This window comes from Delphinus delphis, chromosome 5 (assembly GCF_949987515.2).
Source record: "Delphinus delphis chromosome 5, mDelDel1.2, whole genome shotgun sequence".
NCBI classification, from domain to species: domain Eukaryota; kingdom Metazoa; phylum Chordata; class Mammalia; order Artiodactyla; family Delphinidae; genus Delphinus; species Delphinus delphis.
The window spans coordinates 136,902,221-136,917,425 of NC_082687.1; the positions used below are offsets into that span (position 1 = coordinate 136,902,221).

Genomic DNA, 15,205 nt, shown 5'->3' on the forward strand with positions numbered 1-15,205 from the left:
CGGGGGCCACTGGAGGGAAGAAGGCAGTGAGGGTGCCCGGCCACAGCCAGACCCCCACGGGCTCGAGAGCATCACTCTGAAAGGGACAATGGCCACGGAGCCATGCAGAGGTGAAGCTGCACCTGGGCTAGGGCTCGGCCGGGATGCCTCTAAGAAATCAAGTTGCACAGACGACCTGCCTGTCCCCAAATGGGCCCGGGGGACCGGGCACACTGCCGCTCGAAAGCCGAGGAAAAGCTGGCCTCCGAGAACCCCACCCCTGCCCCGAGCTGGGTGAGCCCGTGGTTCCAGTTGTGCCTCTGCTCCCGGGGCAGGCGCCCAGGCCCCGCCCCACAGGGCTGCTCTGTGACCACTGGCAAGCCCACTCAGGCCTTGTCAAGGCCCACACCCTTCCCCGCATCTGTGTCCAAGTCCCCCTTCTCCGCCCCCACCCCACCCCCGCGAGCAGCACCCTCTGCTCACTGCAGGGCCTTGTTAGCAAGTTACTAAATTTGACATATTCTCGAGAAAGATTTGTCTAAGAAATATCTTTTTCAAAAAATATGCCCAAAGCTGAGTCTATGTGTAAAATGTACCTGGAGCCCAGCGATCTCTCTAGAGACCCTCACCCCTGCCCCAGGGCCCCTCCTCGCCGCAAGGTGCGCCCCTTCAAGAGCCCCCTTCAGCCCCTTGCTGCGGGGGGGGATCCCGAGGCTTCCACTCTCAGCAGGAACTGGAACCACAGACCCCCAGCACCACCCCCCTGCACCATCTCCCCAGCTGCCTGGAAGCCCTGGGAGCAGCAGGGGCCTTTGCTCTGTGTGTGCTCCCTTCTGGGACCACCTGCCTGGCCGGGTGGCATCTGCTCAGAGAACACACAAGAGCAAAACTGCGTGGCGGCCTGGGTGCCCAGTAACAGGGAGCCCATCACTGGGGACAGGGGGTCCACGCGGCCGGAAGGAAAGCAGCCGCCTACACGTGGCCGTGCACGGGCGCGTTGCGGGACTGGGGCCTCAGAGGAGGAATAACGCCTACAGAGGTGTGAATCGACCCCGTGGTGACATTTCACCAACAGGGAGAAGCTTCAGCTCTTCTCCGGCTGCTCCTCAGCGAGAGTCCCTGCCCCCCACCCCGGTGTATGAAGACGGCTGTGCATCAATAAACTGCTGGAAAATCCCCGCTGATCTGGCGCCCCCTGCTGGCACTACATCACTCACTCTCCCCAGACAGAACTAAACAGTAGCGATTAGGCAAAAATGGCTACAAATCCGCTTTCTTCAAAGTCAACTCCACTTCTTAAATCGCAAACAACTCACCTTAACTGCTTGGGAAGGCGAGGGGCTGAGGGCTGCCCCAGCTCCGCCTCTCTGCCCGCAAGCGCCCCGTACGAGGGCCAGCCGCCGGCATGGACCTCAGCGTGAGCCCTTTGCGCTCCGGTACCCTGCTCTGGATGGTCAACTCAGAACAGGAGGGCGGAGGGCCCCTGAGGGAAGCCTTCGAGATGAGAAACAGCCAGCAGATAGAGTGAGGGCAGAACTGGGCCGCTGACGCCTGCCCGCCTGCCCACCACCCAGGGAGAGGTCTCATTTTAGCACAAGCAGTGACCTGGACCAGCCAGTCCAGACTCCTCAACCTACAGATGAGAGCCCAGCAGCCAGTGAAGGGCCTGCTCGGGCCCACACGGCCAGCAGGGCCCAGACCCAGATCTCGTTGCACCACAGTCAGAACCAGAAACTCCTAACTTAAGGGTATAAACACTAGACCAGAAGCCCCAGTGGGGCAAGGGCTGTGTCCCCCCTCAACAGTGCCTGGCACGCAGCAGGTGCTCAGTAAACACTTACTGAACAAATTAACCAAGGATGCCATTTAGCTTAAAACAGAGACCAGACCATCTGAAGACCTGCCCAAGAGAAGCCGAGGAGTAGGATTTCCAGCTGACATACTTACTTCTCCCGTTATATCAGTCAGAAAGCAAAACCACAGCAACTGGTCAACAGAGAATTTCCCACAAAGAACTGCTAACCAGGAATCAGAGAACTGAAAGGGCAGAAAGAGACTCCAAGATGCCAGGACGGGAAGCGGCTGCACCCCCGGGGCTGGGACAGTATGGGAAGAGGAGGACTTATTTAAACTCTGCAGCCAGATGAGGGGAAGGTGGGACCCGGACCTCGGACCTCAGAGGGGGCACAGGCAACGGCTGGTGTCTGGGGGATGACAAGGCCCCGGACAAGGCGGGGAAACCACAAACTGGACTCAGCGGCAGCGGCAGGAGGACCCTCCTCCTCTCGCCTGGCCGCTGGGAGCAGAGCCAGGTGGGGACCCAGCTGGCAAGGGGAAGAGGGCACAGACCCCCTTCCCAGAGCCCATCACAGAAGGCGGGCTTGGGGCTGAGGGACAACAGCTGAGTAACAAGCACAACTTGTGAGATCTGGTTGCTACAAAACTCTCCATATCAGGAAGAATTCTAAGCCCCAAATCAAATCAATTTTAAAATCAACAAAATTCCATTTCCAACACAACACCGGACAAACACAGAGCGGTGACTCTGGAATAACGTGTGGGGGCTGAGGAAGGGCTCCTGGTCACAGTGAATCACCTTCTCGAGAAAGAAGCCAAGACTGGGTGTCCTGCTCAAGGAAGAAAAGGGTGAATATGTAGGAAAGGACATCCAACTCGAGACAGAAAATTAAGGAATATGTTTGTTTATTCAATAAATATCTAAGAGCCAGGCAGTCATCAAGAGTGAAAACCTTAAAAAGACAGAAACAAGGTGTGTGGCAAAACGTCCAAGCCAATAAAGGAGGTGATGAAGAAAGCAGGAAAACCAACAACAGCCTTGAAAACAAAACACAAAGGCAGGAAAGGAGGAGAGAGCCTAGGAAAAAACAGACTTACAGAAAGTGCACAGTAACATCATGGAACCAAAACTACACATGCCAGTAATCCCAATAAATATAAATGGACTAAATTTGCCAATTTATTACAGTCTTACTCTTGAATCTCAGAATGTCAAATTGGATCAGGAAAAACATGCAACTACCTGCCACTCATAGTAACAATCCTAGAACATGGAGAAATGGAAAAGTTTAAAGAAAAGGACAGAAAATGCTGACTCAGAGAAAGCTTGTGTAGCTATGTTAATAACAGACAAAATAGATCTCATCTCTAATAGGGTTTTTAAATAAGAGATTCAATACACCAAAAAGGAAGAAAGTGAGGAAGAAGAGGAGGAAAAGGGGGAGAAAAATGCCACCATTGATTTTGTAACTTTACGAGGTTAGAATAAACTTGATATCAAAACCAGACAAAAACAATGAGAGAAGGGAACACTATAAGACAGTTTTACTCATAAACACAGATTCAAAAATTTTACAAAAATACTAGCAAACCAAACCCATTAGTGTATAAAAAGATAAGCACAAGTTAGGCTTACCTCAGGAATGCAAACATGGTTCAATATTCAAAACTCTATCAGTGTAATATACCACGTTAGCATTTTAAAGGAGGAAGCCCATTTGATTGTCTCAATGAACACAAAGAGAACCAAAAAAGAAAGGCCAAAATTCAACACCCATTCATGATGACAAGTATTAACAAATACGAACAGAAGTAATCCTGGCAAGGCAGCTGCACAAAGAAAGCAGTGAATCAATTGTACTTTTATATATCACAAAAGTTAACATTTACAATTTTTAAGTAGGCACCCATTTACAATAGTAATAAAATATATAAGGTACCTAGGAATAAATCTGGCCAAATAATCTAAGAAAAAAATCTAATTAACAACATTTATGAAGGTAGCTATAAAACTTTACTGAAAGAAAATAAAGAAAACCTAAATAAATGAAGAGAGATACCATTTTCATGGATAGGAAGACTCAATATCCTACATATGTCAGTTCTCCCAATAAAAAAGTCAATAGCATTTTATTTTTTGGAGAATTTATTAGCTGATTGTAAAATCTATATGAAAGAGCAAGGCTCAAGCAAAGCCAAGATGAGATAAGGTGATTTGGCCTATCAGATACGAAGACTTACTACAAAGGTACAATTTTGAAGGTAAAGTGCAGTTGGGGTATTGGCAGTGGAGGACAGAGAACTGAGACCCACGTATGTGAACACACGGCACACGGCAGAGGGCACCACTGGGCCTCGTGAGAGCCTGAATTTAGTGCTCCAACAACCGGTCGACCACATAGAGGAAAAAATGGACTTGCCACCCACCTTATTCCATTCACAAAAATCAACTCCAAAAAAGTTTAGGGGAAAAAAAAGGAGAAAATCTTTCTGTCCTCAGGGTAGTAGTGAATGTGTTATGTCAAAAGTGCAAGATAAAGGCTGACAAGCTGGATGACATTAAAGTGAATAACTTCTGTTCATCAAAATGCCACAGCAGGGCTTCCCTGGTGGCGCAGTGGTTGAGAGTCCGCCTGCCGATGCAGGGGACACGGGTTCGTGCCCCAGTCCAGGAGGATCCCACATCCCACGGAGCGGCTGGGCCCGTGAGCCATGGCCGCTGAGCCTGCGCGTCCGGAGCCTGTGCTCCGCAATGGGAGAAGCCACAACAGTGAGAGGCCCGCGTACCGCAAAAAAAAAAAAAAAAAATGCCACAGGACACGGAACATGGAGAGGGCATTCACGGAACGCTTGTAATCGGCAAAGGTTAATAGCCAAAACCTGTAACTCCTACCAATTAGAGAGAAAGACAACCCAACAGAAAAATGGGCAAAGTTTTCAGTAGGTCCCTCACAAAGAGGAAATCAAATCTTTGTGCTCAAGGAAATGCAAACTAAAGCCGCAACAAGATACCATTTTACAACTAATAGATTGGCAAAAATTGGAGGAGTCTGGCGAAGGCAAGCTTCGGCAAGGATGTGGAGCGATCTGAGTTCTTACAGTAGCTGGTACGGGACTGCCAGGAAAACAGCATGTTTCTGCACGGTTACAGCATTCTGAGCAAATTTTACTGAGACTTGGGACCTGTACTAAAAGTTTCCACGTCCTGGGACTCAGCAGTTAAATTATGACCAAAGAGATGGTGAGAACTCCAGGTGAGACTGACATTTCAAAGGAATGAGGCCTGGAACACCTCCCAAAGAGGCTGATCTTATGTCCCTCCTGAAGACACCCACCTGCACTGCAAAGGGTGAGAGGAGAGACCCAGGATTTTTCCCCTGTCTAGAAAGAGGATTTGCTTAGAGTAACGGTTTCTCTCCCCCTTAAGGAGGGGAAGGGGGCAGCACGTGTATAATCTCCTGGATCCCTGTTTGGGGAGTTGAGGGGTGATACCCGATGTGGTTCTCATTGCTCCAGTCCAGGGCAAGGACTGGGCACGGGGGAACCACTGTCGTATTGTACATCAGTAATTCAAGCTGTGTCTCTCCAGAGACCCGTCTACTGTCAATATGAACGGATACAGAGACCAAAAGCTTAACACCCGGCCCTGAGACAAACCAGCCATTCCGTTCTTTGGACAGACCCTGAGAAACGCCTTCACATACATGCCTGGAGACGTGTGCGAGAAGGCTCACCAACGCATCATCAGTCACTTTGTTAATGGCTCTGTGTGTGTGTGTGGGTGTGTGATGGTGGTATACTCACACAATGGAAGGTTACATAGTTAGAATGATGAACTGCAGCTGCAGATGGCATCATGGATAAATCTTTGAAATGATATTCAGTGATTTCAAAACAGCTTGCATGAGACTGTGTTATAAAGCCGTTTTTACAAAGCTGAAGAAACAGCAAAACTAATCAATAAGGGATTCAAGCACTTCAGACACTTCTGATTCTGGCAGTGGCCACTTAGCTCTGAATATTCTCCCTTTTCCTGGAAACTACACAAAACCAAAGAACAGCAAGGGGTGGCATTGCTTTGTGTCTCTGCTCCTTTGCTCCCATTTCCTTCACCTCAGTGTCCCCCACTCTCGTCCTACAGACTGCGTCCAGCTCTGGGAAGCCCTGCCCTGCCTATTCCAGGAGGGCCCAAGCGCTTCTCCCCTGCTCCCCCTAGCGCCTCCACCGGCCTGGGTCTCAAGGTCCACACGCAGCACCGAGCCCCCCAGAGAGCGCTCAGTGCACGTGGTCAGAAGGAAGGCCTTGCGCAGAGCGAGCCCATAGGGAGCTAAGGAGCCCAGAGTGCCCTTCCCAGCCCGACCCCCGCCCCCGGCCCGGGCCCCTCTGCCCGGTGGTGTTATCTCCCCAGACCGGCTGACTGTCTCTCCGTTGTTCGCTTCCTTTCCTCTTGCTTGGGCAGAGAGTGATGCAATGTTGCCCAAGGGCATGGTTTACAAGGAGTGAAGATCAAAGCTGCTGTTTTTAGAGGGAATTATATCATGGGGCCCTAACCTGGCCTTTTTAGTATTCTCCAGAATTTTCTTAGAATCTATTTTAAAACTTCCTCTCATTGTACTAGAAAAACTGCACAAGATCTGTCTGTTGAATCCAATACTCTCCTGGCTGGATAGCTGATGATGTCATTAGCAATGCCATAGAAATACCACTACAGCTTCCAGTACCAATCCTCACTTTGCTCTCATTAAAAGAATTAAGAAAGTAATTTTCATTTGTTTCTCCGAAGGCATTATTTTTAGTAAGTAAAATATGTTCAGATTCCCATAATAAAAAAATCAAAACAACACAAAATAAAATTATAGTGTCCTGGACGCTTCCCAGTTTTCACTTACTAACCTGAGGTAACTACTACTATCTGTTTGGAGTGTTTCCTTTTAATTTTTTCTATATACTTACATATAAATATATGCATGCTTTAAAATGTCATAGGTTTATTTGGAGGGTATTGAAATATGTTACACAAAAGCGGGATCATATTAAATACGTACATGTGACCTGCTTTTTCGCTTCGGGCGTCTTGGGGGGCTTTCCACGTGGGTAATACCCCGCGCCACCCCCCATGGCAGAGCCCAGAGCCACAGTCCCCTCTCAGTGATGGACATCTGGGCTGCACACCTGTCTGTGCAGCCACACTTCCCAGCCCCCCCTGCAGCAGGGTGCAGTCACGTGACGAGGCCTGGACAATGAGAAGCAGCAAGAGCTTGTGCAGCTTCTGCTGGGGCTCCACTGCTCCCTCCCCCCTCCTGCAGGCTCCCCCCTCCTGCAGGCTCCCCCCTCCTCCTGCAGGCTCCCCCACATCCTGAGGCTCCCCCCACCTCCTGAGGCTCCCCCCTCCTCCTGCAGGCTCCCCCCACCTCTTGAGGCTCCCCCCTCCTCCTGCAGGCTCCCCCCTCCTGCAGATTGGAATGTAGCGGAAGCTGTGTCTCCGTCTGACCTTCAAGTGGAGGCACAGCCGGGGAACCTGGCCCCTGATGAACGGGGAGCCCCCACACCAGCCCTGGGCAGCCCCACCCAAACTCTTAACAAACTTAATAAAATGGAAAAGCATCCATTTATAAACATTATTTAACTCTCGTCAACAATGTCATGCACTCAGCTAAGTCTCCGGGTGATGCCCTCCCAGCCCCCAGCCCAATATCTCAGGGCTCCCCAAGGAGGAAACAGTTCAGGAGCATTGCCCGGGTCAGCGCACTAGGAGTCAGAGCATTGGATGTGACTGGGAGGAGGTCAAAATGCCGAGCATTCCCTCTGTAAACCTCCCACTTGACCAGTGTAATAAAAAAGCCTGAGAGGCGGAGACGTGTCCACCTGAACGAGCAAGTGAGGGAGAAGTGGGCCTTCTCCTTGGCCGGTTTCCCTCCAGGCTTCCACAGGAGTGAGGGGTCCCAGAAAGCCGGGATCTGGACTGCGCTAGGGTATAAAGGACCAAGAAGACAGTGACAGAGCCCTGGTAAAGGAGCATCCTGCAAAGACGGCTGACTGGACAGAGAACTGGCAGGACGCAGAGACCAGCTGGTGACTGAACGCAGTGGTGCAGCCCCTCTAAGAGCTGGCTTGCTTTGTGCAACACAACAGAAAGGCCGCGTGCCAGACTTTCAAAGGGAACATTTAATACAAAGGGCTGTCACGTATAACGTGGAAGCAATCATAAACACAGAGACCACAAAAGACCATCCTAGCTGCGAGAGAGACAGAGACAGACAGAAACAGAGAGAGAGAGAGGGCGCTATGGGGAGGGCGTCCTGGCAGTGGCCGCTCCCCAGGCCTGGGATCAGCTGTGCTTGCCCCTCACTGGTCACAAGCAACACGCCTCAGCGGCACAGGCGGCCAAGGCTGGCTTAAAAGGAGAAGCTGGGGGGGGGCGGCGGTGAGAAGTCCCCTAGGGGTGTGAAAAGCTCCAAGGTTTCCCCAGAACCCCCGAGGCCATGGAGGGCTGTGCCCATGCGCAGCGCTGCGGCTGCACCGGCAGGAGTGGAGGCCCAAGCGGGGCCATCAGCTGCCTGGCTGAGCACTGAAGGCTCCACACACACAGGCCCCTCGGCAAAGACCGAGACTGACCGGCTCCAGGCATCGAAGGAGATCTCTGCCCGTCACTAGCTGACCTCTAAGCGAACCAAGCCGAGACCTCGTGGCCACACACAACAGAGAATGCACCGGACAGAATTTGCTCAGAAAAGCCCCTAAACAAACAGCAACAAACAGCAAGGTGCGGAGAGCGCATCTCCGCTCCCAGGACAGCTGCAAGCTGCGTGGGGCGCCCTGCTGAGTTTCTGGGTTGCGCGAAGATCAGATGTTGTGTGCAGAGGGCGCCAGATGCTGGGCTGAGCCAGGCGGCCGAGTCTCGCCTCTTAGCGCCCAGCGCACACCTCTTTGCCAGCGCCGGACCCTGGAGCTGGGCCTTGCAGACGATGTTCTGTGGCCGGCTCTGCCAGCGGGGCTGCGCTGGTTCCCGTCGGGCTGTTTTCCGGGCGGCGGGAGCAGGCTGTGCCCACATCCTGCTCAGGACCATCGTTCTCCGGCAGCCTGTTCCCCGGACAGCCCTGGCTGCAGCCCCTCGGCCTCCTCCCCTTGGTGTTAAGGCTCCGCCTGGTTGCCGCCCTCGCCCCTCTGCCGCTTCCTCCCTGGGGTTCCGTTAGCGCTCGCTTGGCAGTGGGCCACCTCTGGTCTGGCTACCACTTCTTCAGGCTAACGTCTCCCTGTCCAAATCGCTGGTGTGTTTTCTGTCTCCTGGCCAGATCCTGGCGGACACAGCCTGATTTTGCACAGAGTAAGACACTGAAGCCACTGTCACCACGGAGAGGAACTGACAGTAACTCTGGACACCTACTGCTCGACCTTCCACGGCCTCTGGCCCCTCCCCCTCCTGCTCCTAACGCCTCTTCCTCTTCGCATTTCCAGCACTTCCTTCCTCCATCCCTTCCTGGCCTGTCCTCCGCTCATCCTGACAAGCCGCCAGCCAGCTAGAGCCAGGCCAGGAGGGACACCAGGAGGCCCACCTTAGGACCCTGGAAGCTTCTGCCGCTCCAGCAGGGGCTGTGGGATTAGACTGCACTAATAATGCAGGGGAACCCAGTTAGCAAAGACCTATGGATACACTTGCAGAGATTAGAGCTGGAACGCAATACAATACAATTTATTACTACTTATTTTTAGATAAATCATGTGTCCCATCACGTCACGAAAGGAACGCCACCTGACTGTGGGCAAGTCGCTCGATGTGTATAAACCCTACTCTCCTTGTCAGTAAGATAATGAGCTCATAGGGCAAATAAGGAGATAAAGCGCGCTGCAAACACTGAACGCTACACTGCTACTTTCCAGCGCTGGAAGCATCAGTCCCATGTCAAGCACTTCATTCTTTTGTTACAGTATAAGCAATAACAGCCAATACCTTCGTTTTCACTACATTTTTGTTGAAGGTTAAAGAACATTAAAAAGAAGCCCAAGGCCCTCCTAAGTACAGTCCACTGCTCTCTGACAAAGGGGCAAAGACAATACAAGGGAGCAATGATTGTCTTTTCTACAAACGGTGCTGGAACAAGAGATATCCGCATGCAAAAAAAAAAGTGAATCTAGATACAGACCTTACACCCTTCAGAAATTAACTCAAAACGGATCACAGACCTGGATGTAAAATAAAAAACCATAAAACTCCTAGAAGATAGCACAGGAGGAAACCCAGACGACCGTGGGTTTAGTGATGCCTTTTTGGTACAACACCAAAGGCACGAACCACCAAAGAAAGAACTGACAAGCTGGACTTCATTAAAATTTAAAACTTCTACTCTGTGAAAAACAGTATCAAGAGAATGAAAAGACAAGCCACAGAATGGGAGAAAATATTTGCAAAAGACACATCTGATGAAGGACTGCTACTCAAAATAAACAAAGAACTTAGGTGGCGCAGTGGTTAAGAATCCGCCTGCCAATGCAGGGGACACGGGTTCAATCCCTGGCCCAGGAAGATCCCACATGCCGTGGAGCAACTAAGCCCGTGTGCCACAACTGCTGAGCCTGCGCTCTAGAACCCACGAGCCACAACTACTGAGCCCGTGTGCCACAACTACTGAAGCCCGCGTGCCACAACTACTGAAGCCCACACACCTAGAGCCCATGCTCCGCAATAAGAGAAGCCACCACAATAAGAAGCCCACGCACCACAACGAAGAGTAGCCCCCGCTCGCCGCAACTAGAGAAAGCCCACACACCGCAACGAAGACCCAACGCAGCCAAAAATAAAAACAAATAAATAAATAAATTTATATTTAAAAAAAGGAACTAAAGACCTGTTTCTTAAAAAAAAAAAACTCAACAGTAAGAAAACAAACAATCTGTTAAAAATAGGTCAAAGATCTCAACAGACACCTCACCAAAGAAAATATACAGATGACAAGTAAGCATATGAAAAGATGCTCAACCTCACATGCCATCAGGGGAGATGCAGAGTAAAACAACAGTGAGATGCCACTACCTACGCGTCAGGACGGCAAAAACGCTGAACACTGACACCACCAAACTGGGGCCCAAATGTGAAGCAACAGAAACTTTCATCACTGCTGGTGGGAATGCAAAGCGGCGCAGCCACTTTGGAAGACAGTTTCTTACAAAGCTAAACATTCTCTCACCACACGAGCCAGCAATCCCACTCCTTGGTACTTACCCAGAGGAGTTGAAAACTTATGTCCACACCAAAACCTGCAGGCACACAGATGTTTATAACAGTTTTACTCATAGTTGCCGGAACTTGGAAGCCACCAAGGTGTCCTTCAGAAGGTGAATGGATACATAAACTATGGTACCTCCACGTAACGGAATAGTACTCAGTGCTAAAGAGAAATGAGCGATCAAGCCATGAAAAGACGTGGAGGAACCTTCAATGCATATCACGAAGTGAAAGAAGCCAGTCTGAAAAGGCTACAGACTGTATGATTCCAACTATACGACAGCTGGAAAAGGCAAAACTACGGAGACAGGGAAAAAAATCAGTGGTTGCTGGGGGAGAGCAGGGGAGGGCTGAACAGGCAGGGCACGGAGGACTTTTAGGGCAGTGAAACCACCCTGTCTGATTCTACAATGGTGAGTACACGTCACTATAATCTGTTCAAGCCCACAGAATGCACACCACCGACAGCGACCCTAATATAAACTATGGACTCCGGGGTTACTGACTGTGACAAAGGTACCCTCTGGTGAGGGGCTGATGGTGGCGAGGCTGCACGCCTTTGAGGGTAGAGAGAACTCTCTGTGCCTCCCTCTCAATTTCATTATAAACCTCTCAAAAATAAAGGCTTCAAAACACGAGAGACGACGAAGCCCAAGGTTTGACTCATGAATCTGCTCCCTCCTGACTGCTGAGCCTTAGACAAGTCACTTAGCCCTCAAGGACCGGTCACCTCGCCTGGAGAGCGGGGAGCACGGCACCCTGTCTCTGGGTGTCCTGAGGTCAGAGGCCCTGTGGGGATTGCCACCAAGTGAACGGGCACGAGGGTGCACCGCAGTCTGCCAGACAAACACCACTTATTCCTGCCAGTGTAACAGTTCACATGCACAGCGGCAATGGAGAAAACCCATTTGTGGGTTATGTTAAAAGAGGTGGTGAATTCCCCAATTTCTGATAACATTTTAGCCACCTTCCAGGGCCTTCCCTCCCTAAGCCCTCCCCCAACCAGGGAAGCCCAGGCCGAAGCTGCCGCCCACGCCGCCCACACTGCAGGTGAAAGGAGAGCCCAGCCCATGCAGTCCCACCGAGGGAACGGCAGGGAAGGTGCGCACAAGGGCAGAAGTCCCGCTAGCCCGGCCACTGTAGGAATTCAGTCAAAACCTGCGTGACTACAACTGTGTTTCATACAAAAGCACAAATCTATGCTTAGATACATCACAGTGTTACATGGTCATTTAGGGGAGCTAAAACTACGGGAGGCCTGTCCTTTCCTTCGTCTTTAAGTTTTCTCTGATGTGTTCTACGATGAAAAATAGTAAGACTTGGGAAGGGGACGGATCCTGAACAGAACGTTCAACAAACTCCACGGCCCAGGCCACAGCACTCCTCCAGTCTTTGGAGGGTCTTCCTGTGGGATTTTCAGCTGCTGGGAACAAAAATGTGAACAAACACAGAAAAGGTGTTTTAAATCACAAAGGTCCCCTGAGAACGGTTCCTTCCAAGCCAGCGAGCTGAGGGCCAGCCCTCCTCTCATCCGCGGCTGCGTCTCAGCCTGCCCCGCCAGCACCGCCCCAGCCTGCCAGGGCCAGCCCTCCTGCCGTGCTGAGTCCCTCCCCCGGCTCGGAACCAAGCTCCCGGCCCCGCCCCCAGCTGTTTGATGCTCAAGCCGAGCCACTGCCAACTTCAGCTGGCGTTTTTTTCGTAGCAGGACTTTCTCAATGAAGGACTTTCTCAATGAAGGAAACACCAAGGTGAAGCTCCGCGTCCTGAAGCGACCAGTCTCTGTGCTTCCAGAATTTTCTCGCTTCAAAAGGGCGTGAGGCCTCAGCCACTGGGGCCAGAGACGAAGTGGGCTTCAAAGGGGCTGCCAGAACAGGCCCCTCCAGCACCCACGGCAGCAGGAAAGGGTGGGCAGCGGGGAGGAGGGCCTCACCCTGGCCAGGAGGTCACCATCTCTTCCACCACCACCTGTCCCACCTGACGTCCCGCCCCGCCCCGCCCAGAGCCAGGGCAAATCCAGGCGGACGTGCCCTGAAGCCGACATAGGCCGCCAGGGCAGCCAGAGGAAGGCAGGACTGGGAACTGGGCAATGAAGGTGCCGTCGCACATCAGTAACTGACCGAGTTACGAGAGCACGCTCACCTTTCCGGACCCTCCCCTAACAGGCTTACCTTTTTGTCTTCCTTAGTCTTTCTAACATTTCGATGGGGGCCGAAAATGTTCTGCATCCCGAGAGCCTTCCTGGCCCAGTCCCTTTTCTGGGTGCTGGGCGCGGGCTGCGCGGGGCTGCCCTCCAGCCGGTAGCGGTCAGCGGGAATCTTGCTCATGGGAGGGGGCAGCGTGCCACAGTTGATGCTGGACCAGCCGTCGGTGGAGTCCGTGTAAGACTCCTGGTCGCTGGTGTGCCCGCACTGCCACTCCTGCAGGACGTGGACCGGGAGCCATCGCTGGCCAAAGCCACCACCGGGGCCCGCAGCGCCCCTCTTGGAAGGAGGAACCGAGCAACGCAAGGATGCCGGGGGGGCTTCCACGTGAGGAGTGGGCCCCAGGTGCTTACCGAGGTCCCGGCACCTGTCGGCCTGCAGAGCGGCCTCAAACGGGGCCCCCTCGGGGTCGTGGCCGAAGGCCCCATTCCAGGGGCCGCCCCAGGGCTGGGAGCCCCGCCCGACCACACCCTCCCAGGCGCTGCCGCTGGGGCCGTGCCTGCTCGAGCTGGCGCCCAGGTCCAGCACGAGCACCCGGCTGCTTCTGTCCTCGTGGGTGAAGTTGCCGATGCCGCTGTCGCTGTTGCTGCTGGTGCTGGTGTTCTGGTGAGCGTCTGCGTCCCCGTCCGCAAAGGCCCGGGCCCGCACGCCCTCAATCAGTTCGCCCATGTCCCGGTACAGCACGGAGATGAACTGCAGGACTGGAAGCGAGGACGCAGGGAACTCCAGGCAGCCGTTGGTGTCAGGGTCGGCCGTGCACTCAAACCCGAAGCGCCGGGCGATGCCCTGGTGGATCTTGTGACTGAACAGGTCCGGGTCCACCATGAACACGTGGCAGGACGTCCGCAAAGCGCCCTCCTCCTCCTGCGCCAGGCTCCCGTCGTCGGCCGCCTGCATGGTCACCAGCCCGAAAAACCTCCTGTCGTCTGGGCACACGGCGCTGAACGCCAGCCTCTCGGCCGGGTATCGGGCCAGGACAGCGGCCTTGTCCGTGCAGAGCTGCACGCAGTCATGCATGATCTGCATGGTCACCAGCGAGTGGATCTTCTGCTCGGCCCGCAGGCGCCGCAGGCAGCCCCGGATGGCCTGCACGCTGTCCGACTCCAGGCTGCAGCTGGTGGACGGCAGCTCGATGGAGCCCAAGTAGCCCACGACCATGGCCACGTTCAAAATGCTCGCGTCCACCCCAAAGTCTTCGTGAGTCTCCAGCCCAACGCTGAAAACAGAATCATCGTTCACAGCTCTCGGTATCTCCTCCTTAGCTAGCAGGCTGGTATTTGGATTATTTACACCTTCATGGCCAAGGTCAAATCGCCCAGTGGCTGATTCTGAAAGGGATCTTTGTTTCAACTTCAAGGGCTCTGAACTGCTTGCTCGAAGACCAGGGTTTTCAAAGATCATGTTGAGAATCCCTCCGGACTGCATTTCCTCAACGACTCTCTCTGCTCTGTTTATACCTAACGCCTTAGAGTCGAGCTTGGGCTTCAGCCAGCCTTTTCCTTCATAAAATCCAACCTCTTCATCACTGGAGCAGGACTCCAGGTGGCCGATGCCCTCACCAATCACCATGTGCAGGACACCAGAACATTTCCCAATTAACTTCACCACGTCCTCATGAGATGCTGTCTTCACGTTGATCTCGTTGACAGCAAGTATCTGGTCGCCAGCACGGAGGCCCACAAAATCCGCAGGGCTGCCTCTCATGACACAGCTGAGCACACAGGGCGCCTGCCCGGAAAGCGCAAATCCGTACCCCGCCCTTCCTCTGGCCACCTCCACGCTCCGCGTCCGGGGGGGCGCCGTCCCGAGCAGCGGCCGCTCCCCCAGGTCCCCCGCTCTGTACATCTCAAAGTGCTTCCGAGACCAGGAGCATAGCTCACTAGGCCGGCGGATCCGTGGTTCAGGGAATGCTGGAAGCTACCATGGTTCTCCTTGAAATAATGCCCTAAGGAAGAAGAATGAAGAGCTCGTTGTTAAAGATCTCATATTTATACTGCTTACTGCTACT

At 52.9% G+C, this 15,205-nt stretch overlaps 1 protein-coding gene across 3 annotated transcripts in view; it reads right to left on the reverse strand.

Annotated features, from left to right (window-relative positions):
- The window catches only part of RGS12 (regulator of G protein signaling 12), a 117,506-nt gene that overhangs the window by 74,833 nt on the left and 27,468 nt on the right, over nucleotides 1–15,205 (reverse strand). For all 3 annotated transcript variants that reach the window (XM_060013044.1, XM_060013043.1, XM_060013045.1), the window contains exon 3: nucleotides 13,165–15,142. In XM_060013044.1, coding sequence (XP_059869027.1) covers nucleotides 13,165–15,042 — 1,878 coding nt within the window. In that variant the 5' untranslated portion in view covers nucleotides 15,043–15,142. The remainder of the gene's footprint in view (nucleotides 1–13,164; nucleotides 15,143–15,205) is intronic.